At 38.6% G+C, this 11,115-nt stretch overlaps 1 protein-coding gene across 2 annotated transcripts in view; it reads right to left on the bottom strand.

Annotated features, from left to right (window-relative positions):
* Window positions 1-4,058: 4,058 nt before the first annotated feature.
* The window catches only part of TTC13 (tetratricopeptide repeat domain 13), a 37,369-nt gene continuing 30,312 nt past the window's right edge, over window positions 4,059-11,115 (bottom strand). Inside the window, exons 18-23 of one of the 2 annotated variants that reach the window (XM_071738920.1) lie at window positions 10,726-10,835; window positions 9,946-10,081; window positions 9,218-9,297; window positions 7,987-8,065; window positions 5,046-5,125; window positions 4,059-4,224 (exon numbers count right to left, since the gene is read on the bottom strand). In XM_071738920.1, the coding sequence (XP_071595021.1) occupies window positions 4,101-4,224; window positions 5,046-5,125; window positions 7,987-8,065; window positions 9,218-9,297; window positions 9,946-10,081; window positions 10,726-10,835 (609 nt within the window). In that variant the 3' untranslated portion in view covers window positions 4,059-4,100. The remainder of the gene's footprint in view (window positions 4,225-5,045; window positions 5,126-7,986; window positions 8,066-9,217; window positions 9,298-9,945; window positions 10,082-10,725; window positions 10,836-11,115) is intronic. The other variant, XM_071738921.1, reaches the window with a different exon arrangement.

Below are 11,115 nucleotides of genomic sequence, written 5' to 3'. Positions count from 1 at the left end.
CGGGGTTTTGGGGCTTAGGTGTGCTGGAGGAGGAGGGGATGCTTTTTTTGTAAATGTTCAGTGAATTAGGAGAATTAGTTAGAAAGTAGAGGGTGGAATAGTAACTGCAGCACAACCCTAACATCATGTTTCATTGCCAAACTGTTCCAACTTTCTGTTATCAAGTCACCAGCATTATGAGCAGCTTGTGTCAGGAGCAGGGTTCTGTTGAGCCTTAACTCTAATTTACTTACAGGGAAATCCTCGGTTGAATCAACATTCACTTCAACACCCTTGGCTCTCTTCCCTGTTTGATGCTGTCTGAGGTCATCTTTATTGACCATGGGTGGACAGAGTTGTCCACCAGAACACTCATATTGCAAAGAACAGCCCACCAGTGCTGTGTAACATCTTAAAAAAAATAAGTCCTTGACTAAGACTATCCTTCCTGGCACAGGTAAAGGTTTCCGTGTGCTTTTTCCACAGCTACCCAATCGTGGCAAATTTTATTAGTTGCAACTTGTATTACCCAAACTTGCTATTTGGAAATTACAAAATACCTGGGATTACACTGTATTCAATAAAACATTTTCAGGGACTTTCAGATGTTGAGTTGTTCCTACTTGCTCTTCTCTGCTTCATTTTCTTAACACACCCAAACCTTCCATGGCCTGCAAATTTCACTGCCAAACTACACTGCTAACCTTAATCTTCCAGATAGCTCCTCATTCCCTGTATTAAGCCCTAACTTCATGTGTGATACCTCAGCAAATGCTTTGCTAAACCCCCAAAAGACCACCAAAGCACAGTTTCTTTCCACAACCACAAATCAAGCTTACCAAAGAGAGGTAAATGTGCCAGAAGATGCATTTGACACGAAATCTGTTTTGCCTTTTGTCCTAGGTAATCATACAGGAAATTTTTAATATGTTTTCAAGATCATACAAGTCTCCCTAGGGGTTCAGATTGATGGGTTTTTCAATTCTGTGTCTTTTTTTTCCTCTCTTTAATATTATTCACAATAGATGAAGGGTTGGGACTGCAATCCAACAGTGTTCCCATTTAAGAGTTCAAATCTATTGCGAAGATGACACAGAAGAGGATGGAAAATGCTAATTAGGTTTCTCCACATATCTGCTTCTTAGGAGGTAATTACAGTTCTCCAAGTCATTGCATACCAGCCCAGTTATATAATCCTGTTTTGTTTGTTGAACTTGTTTAAAAGCATTTGACTTGAGCTTGCTTTCTTCCTTAGTCATCTGTATCACGCCCAGAGAAAGAAGCCTCTGAAACACGTTTACAGACACATGCACACTCATGGAGGTGTCATACACCTTCATCTCCCATTAACTACAGCTTTTTCTCTGTCAGCAGGAGCATGGGGCAGTCACAGGAGTTAAAAAAAATTAGAAGGAAACCCAGACAGCTGCATATGGTTTGTTTGTCCAGGAAATTATCTTCTTTCTGCAACTTATATACTTCTTTCTGCAACTTATATACTTACTTCTTTCTGCAACTTATATACTTACTTCTTTCTGCAACTTATATATTTACTTCTTTCTGCAACTTATATATTTACTTCTTTCTGCAACTTATCCTCTTTCTGCAACCTTTATACATAGAAAGAAATAGTGCTTATTCCTAGTGGGGTAGGGAAAGGTACTCAAGCTAAAGAATAAGCAGAAGATTTCAGTCACAATTGGACAGCAACCCAATTCTTACAATGAAAATTCTTCTCCTCTTTTACCCTCACTTGAAAAGAAATGCCTGGGTTTGTCCTTTACATGAATTCTGATCAAGAAAGTTTCAAATGCATGTTCAGAAGGACCAGTCAGGGAGATGGTCAAATTTGCCTTTATTGGTTTTGATTAATGAACCTTAGGTCTGCATATGAAATTCTGCCTTTTTTTCTGATGAGTCTTACTGAAAATCGTATTTATCTTTCCAAATGCTCAGCAACATTACAAAGTGCACTGGCTAACAACTTGGAAGCCAGGTTTCCTCAGTTTTCTAGATTTCCTTGCTTTTGGGGCACTCATCTGTTATGCATCCCCTGATCAGCTATAGGCACCTCAACTGATTTAACTTCCCCTCTGAAGAAGAAGGGGAAAATGGGCTCAGACATGAGCACACCACTTGCTTTCTGATCCCAGCAAAACAAATGCTGATTTCTATAGATCAAGATATTTGCACATTAGATCATTTTTTCCTTGGCTAGGAGGCAGGTGACTCTTTTTAAGTCATATCTGTGCTATCACAGTAGCTCCAGTTCAGTCCATGCAAATTTTGAAATTGATTCCAGACCTACCCTCAGACATACCAGAGTCTGGATTATAAGCATCTAACAAAAAATGTTCCTGTTCCTTCACACAACTTTCCTTTTGCTGTCCAAACTGGAAGATCCCTTCCTAACATGCACTCCAAATGCAATTAGCAGCCATTTCATAATGATTTCCTCTGAAAGGCAGGAAGCAAGCTACTCATACTGAGTGGGATGCTCATGGAGGCACAGCATGCATCCACTTTCTGGGATTCATTTTCCATCTCTATGGAAATCCTTCACACATGGAAACACCCAGGTCTCCAGCTACACATCTGTGTCCTGTTCTGCCAGCAAGAGAAATCCAACACAGAATCAACAAGGCTTTTCTTAACCATGCATGTCAGTATCAGCTTCTAACTTCACTTGGACTTTCCCCCCACCAAACCCCAGACCTGAACTTAAACACACACAGACTTCTTTGAACCACATCAATATTTGCATGGAATACTTAAAAAAAGAACCTCCATCCAATAATTTACCAGTCCCACTGCTGAAGCAGGTCCCCTGTCTCAACATTGATGCCTTGCTGCATTTCCTTCTTCACTAAAGAGAGGATTGAGATTGCCCTGTGGTGTAACCAGAGAAAAGCAACCTGACCATTGCCATTGGTAAGCTTGGGGAATTTAGGTTGTTTTCCCCTCTCTCTTGGTAAACAAATTATTTTTTAGCCTATCTCATTTTGCATAGGTAAGGCAGATATTTGCAACTGCCCCCAAAAAAGCCCTACCCCCTGGAAAGTTGGGAATAAGCAAAGAACAGAGTATTTATGTAAAAGATGACAGCAACAGAACCACAGTTCTGAGTATCAGTATTGAACAAGCTGAAAGCTGTACCTAAACCAGAACAGTTTTGAACATTTTCTGAAATATTCAGAAAAAAAATATTCAGGCAGCAAAACCAAATTGATCAAAGCCACTGAGGAAAGCAGCCATTTGCCCCACCAGCACTTATTGTCTCTGAAATAACTTGAAGAACTCTAAAAGCAGAGAGCTCAAGCTAAAAAGAGTATAATTCAGTTAGGACTCAGCAGAAATACCACCACCACTATCAGAAATTGGTCCATGGTATTTACTGCCCATGTTGTTTGCAATGAATCAGCCCTGCCCTCCAGGGAGCCTGCCTGTGCAGAAACCTCCCCAAAAAAACCAACTCCAGGAGCCCTAACAAGCTCTCCAAGACCCATCCATCCATGGAATTTTCTGCCACCCACCACCACCAATGGGCACTTGGAGACTGATGGAACAGTCATCATTTTTCTGACATTTTCTGTGTTTTTCTGACATTTACTCCTCAACAGCCTAACTCCAAACAGGTCACTGGTTTGGTTTTCTTTCCAAATGTTTTCCTGGAGCCCCTTCTTTTCAACTGGCATCTCTTCCTTCCCTGGGTTGCATTACATGAGGTGCCTGGGTACTTACCAATTATTCACACAGGTACAGCTGAGGAAGTTTTCCATGCAGAAGACAGAGGCTTTGGAAAAAAACCACATGGGAAGTAGTACAGTGGTATTTCCAAGGCACATTACTTTTCCCTCTCTTTCTTTTTTTAATAAATTCTCACCAGCAGTATATTCAGATCATAACAGTGATGGAAGTTTCTTACTGTCCCTTTGTCTTTTTTTGTTTTTTTTTTTTAACTTTTTAGCATTATTGGTAATGGAAAGATTCCCTTTGATTCTTGTGATAACAGTTCAAATAAGTTTATTCTATTAAAAAAACCAAATCCAAAACATTTTGACCACAATTTCCCCTCATAATAATTTATGAAGCAGTACCTCTTGGCCTTTTATTTGTATAAATTATACAACAACTATAGTTTTTTTTAGACAGTGAGATGAGTCTGTATTTAGTACTTCAATCATTGTTCTCAGGGTTGGAAAAGTCTCTGATACTGATGGCAGGCTCTTGTAAGAAGGTGAAATACTGAGAGAAGAAAAAAAGGACAATTATTTCTCCTTTGACAAGCTTTATCAGTTACCTGGAAGTTAACACATTTCCTTCTATCTCTCTTCCTCTCCTCCAACAAATTTGGGGTTTGAAGTCAAGAACCTGTTGCCCACAAGCAGCTCTTGCTTCTCACTGTACAGAATGAGCATAATGACTACATAAAAGGGCTTAACAGAAGTTAAAGCAGAATTTCATTGCTTTAAGTCTTCTTACTTACCTTATTCTTCTGCCACAGAGGAATTAGCCACTCCAGTTAATTGCCTTTGTATTATTACTTCAAGTCTTTTGGGCTGTGGTTCTAGAGATACTTTTCTCAGCATCAAATAGCTCAACTTCAGCACTTTATCCACTCTGGCTCATTCCTTGCCCATTACACACCCCTCATTTGAGCCAGCAGCACAACTGGAGGGACTGGGCTATGAAATTATCTCAGTTAAAAACAATTTTGGTTTCAGCATTATTATTTTTAACACAAATCAGTTTCCTGATCTGCTTTGCTACAGATTGCCACAAATTTCAACTTAGAGGATCTGAAACACATAGGTAGGGTTGAAATTTCTTAAGTTGACTTTGCTCCTTGGAGTTCCCCTTTGGGAAAGATACCTCTTTAAAACAAACAAACAAACAAACCAAAAGCAAACCCCACAAAAAGAAAGGAAAAAAAAAACCCAAAGGAAACAAAACCAACCACCACGAGCAGAAGACTAAGAGGAGATTGTGTATATAAACTGGGAGATTTAAATTTTACATTTTAGCTCTTTCATCTTTTATTTCCTTTCCTGAACAAAAAGATTTACCTTTTTAGATTCATCCAGCTCCTTGCTATTTTGCTAAAAGCTTCAGACCCTGGTGCTGTCATAGCTTCAAAATCAACCAGCTGAAAATGACATGAAATAAAAAAGACCTTTAGAAATCAGAGAAGTTCATCCTGAAATATTCCTGACATATAAATTTGACTTATCCATTTTATTTATCCATTTTATTGACTTTTTATCATTTTATCCATTTATTTTTGCTAATAAGCCAGTGATAGAAAATAGTGTCTTCAGCCCTAAATTACAACATCCAAATAAAATGGGGATATTCCTCATTTCTACTGAGTGTATTGTGCAAAATATTGTGTCACACAGCTGCCAGACTTATACTGGACTTTCCAGGCATTCTATATCAACCACAGTGAGTTTTCAGACAAATTCAACCACATTTAGGCCAAGAACTTTTTTGTGCAACTTCCTATCAATGCTAAAAAGTTTTCAGCAGAGCCACGTTCAGTGAAAAACATTGGTTCAGTAGGACTGGAATATTTAAGCTGAGATGTTTGTGGTTCAGTGACCTTTTTCTGGATTTGAGGAAAGGCTCAAGAGCAGGCTACCTACATTCTTGGTAAGACAGGAGAAGCCTGTGCCCAGAGTACTTTGTCCCTGGCACTAAAACTCTGTGGATTTGCACACCTCAGCACATCCAATACTGGAAGCAACACTGGTTGTGGCTATTGAGTGACCTAACAGGCAATAATGAGGCTCTGGACTATTAAAGCACTCTTGTCTTCACACCAGTGTGATGGTGAATGCTGTCATAAGCTTGGGATCAGAAACACCCTGCTAAGGAATTTGTTTTTTAAAAAGAAATTAAATAAATAAAATCCCAGTATTCAGCCAGGGAAAACAATTTTGTCCAGCTGGTGAAAAAATGGTTTTGTTCCAATTCAGGCACTCTGTTTCAGGGGAAAAAAAAAAACCAAACTCAAATGTAAAATGTCCTCAAAGCTTCCTGTCAGTCAGAAATGCTGTTTTATAGTAATACTGAAACTCTGTTCCCTGCAGAAAATCAGTCAGGAAAATGAAATATCCTTTTGAGCCCTAAGATGATGCTTAAGAAAACCCACTGAGTCTTTTACCTTAGTTTGAGGTCTCACAGAAGGGTGATGATCCCAGCTTAAGGACATACTGAAAAAGAAACTTCCTGGCTATTAAGCAAGTGTAATTTGCTCTTAAAAGCTACGAGGGGTTAATTGTACTGAAAAGACAAAATTCCTTGTTTTCAGGGCTTTCCAGAACAAAAAGGAAAGTTGCTCTCTTTTCAGTTATCCACTCAGGGTGTGTTTTCTTCAAAATTTTGCTATTATTAGAATTTCACTGATTGACAATTCATTAGAGACAGAGGTGCTCTCATCCCAAGCATACTGAAAAGGCAACCCAGCTAACAGACCAACAAGAAAAAAGGGAAACCCTTTATTAAGCAACTTGGGATAATATTCAACTGCAGTTGAATATTGAAGAACTTCAAATTAAGGACTTCAAATTAAGCAGAATACAGAGAGGAAGGAAAAAAAAAAAAAAATCAAGAGAAGCTGCAAATACATTTCTACTTACCAAGCCCCAAATGCTCTGAAAAACACTGAGAGCAAGGAGAGAATTTTTGCTGAGCAGCAGAAAAGTCTCTAATTCTACCCAAGCATTATCAGAACCTTTCTTAAAGAAAGAGGGGAAGAAATGTTCTGCTACAAATATGTAACTACTGGGGGAGGCTCATGGCTACAATTTGCCTCACCAGAGCAGCTTCTCTTCATTTTTTTTTCCTTCCCCTCTGTATTCTGCTCAATTTGAAGTCTTAGTTTTCCAGTGACTGCAGTTGAATATTACCCCAAGTTGCTTAATAAAGGGTTTCCCTTTTTTCTTGTTGGTCTGTTAGCTGGGTTGCCTTTTCAGTATGCTTGGGATGAGAGCACCTGTCTCTAATGAATTGTCAATCAGTGAAATTCCAGTGAGAATCAAAGTTTTGAAGAAAACACACCCTGAGTGGGTAACTGAAAAGAGATGAACTTTTCCTTCTGGGGCCAGGAAGTTTTTTTAAAACTCTCTCAATGTCCCAGTATAGGTTGGGGGCTGAGCTGCTGGACAGCAGTGTAGGTGAAAGAGACCTGGGGGTCCTGGTAGACAAGAAGATGCCCATGAGCCAGCAATGTGCCCTTGTGGCCAAGAAGGCCAATGGCATCCTGGGGTGCATTAGAAAGGGTGTGGTTAGTAGGTCAAGAGAGGTTCTCCTCCCCCTCTATTCTGCATTGGTGAGGCCACACCTGGAGTATTGTGTCCAGTTCTGGGCCCCTCAGTTCAAGAAGGACAGGGAAGTGCTTGAAGGAGTCCAGCGCAGAGCTACTGAGATGATTAAGGGAGTGGAACATCTCCCTTATGAGGAAAGGCTGAGGGAGCTGGGTCTCTTTAGTTTGGAGAAAAGGAGACTGAGGGGTGACCTCATCAATGTTTTCAAATATGTAAGGGGTGAGTGTCAGGGAGATGGAGTTAGGCTTTTCTCAGTGGTGACCAGTGATAGGACAAGGGGTAATGGGTGTAAATTGGAGCACAGGAGGTTCAAGTTGAATATCAGAAAAAATTTTTTTACTGTAAGGGTGACAGAGCCCTGGAACAGGCTGCCCAGGGGGGTTGTGGAGTCTCCTTCACTGGAGACATTCAAAACCCACCTGGACACGTTCCTAGGGGATGTACTCTAGGGGGCCCTGCTCTGGCAGGGGGGGTTGGACTAGATGAGCTTTCCAGGTCCCTTCCAACCCCTAGGATTCTAGGATTCTATGATTCTCTCAGGCTCTAAGACACCACAGTATGCAGCTACCCCATCTCCAGTCAGCAGGCATGCAGCTCCTGTCCCTTCTGACAGCTCCTCTCTCCATTTACAAATATTATTTTGTCCATCAAGACTGAACCAGTCTATTCTGATACTTGCCTTTCCTTTAGGGATTTTTCCTGAAACTTCTTTTCCACTTGCCATCAGTGCTCCCATGATGACTGAATAAGCTATCACACTAAAAGAAAAAAAAAAAAAAAAAGAAAGAAATCTAAATCAACAAAGTACAGCAGAAGTCTTTCCATAATGCTATTTTAGACTACAAACCAAAGAGAATTTAGTATGGGTGCACAGAAGGAGAGTAAAAATTACTCTGATATGTACTTTATTTTAGAAGTAAAACTAAGCATGAAATAAAAATTGAAATCACTGCTACTTTCCAGCACCACTGGAATGAAGTTCAGATCCTATGGAGTTTAACTACTGAAGAGCATCATTCCTGCAGTAGTCAGAATCATCACTTCAGACTTATTGAGTTCTTATAATTCCATAAAGCTGAAAACAAAGCAAAATCCTTTTCCCAGGAAGCTCAGCTGTAGCCCAGCAGAGTTCATGAGCTCTGCTGTAACAGAGCTAGAGGCACTGTAAAGCTGTTCAGTTATTCAATATTTTAATTTAATTTAATTTTTAATTGTGAAACTCAGACATAATTGCTGTTAATCAGTACATTCTGCAAGAAAAAGGCAAAGTCTGATTACAAAAATCAAGTCTCAGGACTTTTTAAAATTTTATTTTCTGCTGGCCTGTGCTTAATAACAAGCTCAAAGATCTTCAGTGCTTTGTGGAACAGAGATTAATAATAATCTCAGATGCAGCCAGATTTGGACTAAACTAGAATTTCATTTGAAAAGATCTGTGACAAATGGGACTTCACTCTAGGATTTCATTTGGTGACCCTACCACTTGAAATAAATTAATATTTCAGTTTATTTTATTAGCATTGTATCTCCAAGTATATTTCATCTTACATTTCAGTAAAAATTTGAGTCAAATTACAGTGCTGTAACATAATATGGATTAGGAACCCAAGCATTACCATTTAAAAAATTACACTTTTCAATCTGTGAGCTGAAGCCTATAAATACAGACTTCTCATCATGCTAAATATAAATGCAGCTAGAAATAGTTAGCAGCAGCAATTACAAATTAGCTTTTAAAACAGTGCTAGGTCAGTACCCATTGTCATGGCAGCAGAAAATGAGACTGTGCAGGGGACACAGCTCCATCCAAAGCTTTTTTTGATATTAAAAAAATTATCAAGATACTGGAACACCTGAACATTTTGTAGTGTGCATCCAAGAAAACAGAGATGATAAAGACAATCACTGACCTAGATCCTCTTGAAAGTGGCATTAGATTATAGAAGTAATAAACTAATGACAGGATCAGGTTGCAAATGGCATCTACTTCCTAAGGAAGAGGGGAGAAAAAAAAAAAAAGTGAATTAAAGATTATTTAGCAGTCAGGTAGCACTATTTAAGTACACAGTACTGTGATTTTGGGTTTTATATTTAAAGAGTGAATGTGGAAGTTAAAAGTCTGATTAACAGGTGTTTAGGCAAATTGGTTTTTTTACATCTTTGAAATCTAGGTGAAAACCAAATCATTTACACTGTGTTAAAAGAAGAAAATGCTCAAGCTCAGGTGTGGTCAGATCCTCAGTGGAATACAAATCAACACTAAGACAATTCTACAGCTTCTCATGAGTTCACATTACTTCTTACTTTTATGAGCCAAATCCTAAGCAATGGTTATAAGGATAATGAAACAGTGAACAGAGATCCAGGAGAAAAATAAAGAAGGAGAGACAGGGTACAGAACATGCTGTGATAGTGAGAGCTTGCCTGGAGTCTCTATTACTGCACCAAAATAGCAGATTTTAAAGTAACTGATATAATTATGGTAACTTCTTTATGGTATTTGTCATGATTGGGTTTAAAGATGCAGCTGATTTTATACAGAGTTCTGTCAAAAATTATTTTAACAGTGAGTATTAAACAGAAGGTATTAAAAAAAGTTTTATCAAGGAATTCATGATTTCCTTTAAAACAGCCTTACCCCCAGCTCTGCAGACAGAATTAGAATCTTTCCTTTTGCTGTTAGATCTTTATATAGTGCATCTATTTCTGCATGATACAGCTGTGTTCTCTCTTCTGTTGTCTGAGTTTCCACTGAAAATAATACATTCCCCACTCTACCAAGTGACACAGGAAAAAAAAAAAAAAAAAACAGAGGTAAGAAATTTTTTTCAACAAGAACCTGATGCATCATCCAAGCTCCAGGGTAAATTACAAATGTACTGCAGATAAACACCACTCATAAACTGTCTCCTGTCATTCTTCTTTCAAGAAATTCTTTAGTGAAGAGAAAGATCAGAGACATGTCCACTCCATTCAGTAACTGAGTTGCAGGGAGCTTGGAGCAGATTATCTCTTAAAGTCCCTTCCAACCTGGGCCATTCTGTGATTCTATGAATTTCAGCTCCCATAACAAAGTTTCACAACAATTCTATTTTGATGTGGATAAAAACTGAGATTTTTTTCCCCTTAGGCACTTAGTAATCCGAGTAATAAGATCTTGCTTCACTTTTGTGTTAAGTTTTAAGAGAATCATCTCAACTAAGCCTGCTCCATCAATGTTATCCATCTTCCTTCTTTGCTAGGGGAAAAAATAGGAATCAGAAGTCCCTAAGTGAAAAAAAAAAAAATCCTTACAAATTGCCACGAGTGAAAAGTAAAATCCACTTTATGCAAGTAGAAATTACATTTCAGAAAATCAGTTGCTAATAAATACTTCATTACTTAATGTCCCTGAACCCCTAAAAAATAGCAAACATACTTATCTCCTGTTATTGTAATTGTGAATCCATCATATTCCTTCCCTTGATCCTTGAGGCTGGGGACTTTTGTGTTCACAGTAAACCCATCTCTTGTTTTACTGTTAAACTGCTTTCAAAAGGGAAAAAAAAAAAAAAAAAAAAAAAGTAATATTAGAGTGAACAGACTGCCTGGCTATTGTTTTGAAAGACCTAAAATATCTGGAGCAGAAATGAAAATGGACAAACTGAGGGAACAGGACAAAGAATGTCAACTCCATTCTTTTATTTTTCCTTGATTTCCTACTGAATGGAAATCATAACTACAGAGTGAGGCCTACTGGCATCCAGCTTCATCCAGAGAACAGAAAGCAGCCCTGTTTACAAAAAGCAACTGTACAAACCAGTTTGAG

The sequence above is a fragment of the Heliangelus exortis genome, chromosome 3, assembly GCF_036169615.1.
Source record: "Heliangelus exortis chromosome 3, bHelExo1.hap1, whole genome shotgun sequence".
NCBI lineage: Eukaryota > Metazoa > Chordata > Aves > Apodiformes > Trochilidae > Heliangelus > Heliangelus exortis.
The sequence above is the reverse complement of the archived record's forward strand: the minus strand, read 5'-3'. Positions and strand labels throughout refer to the sequence as shown.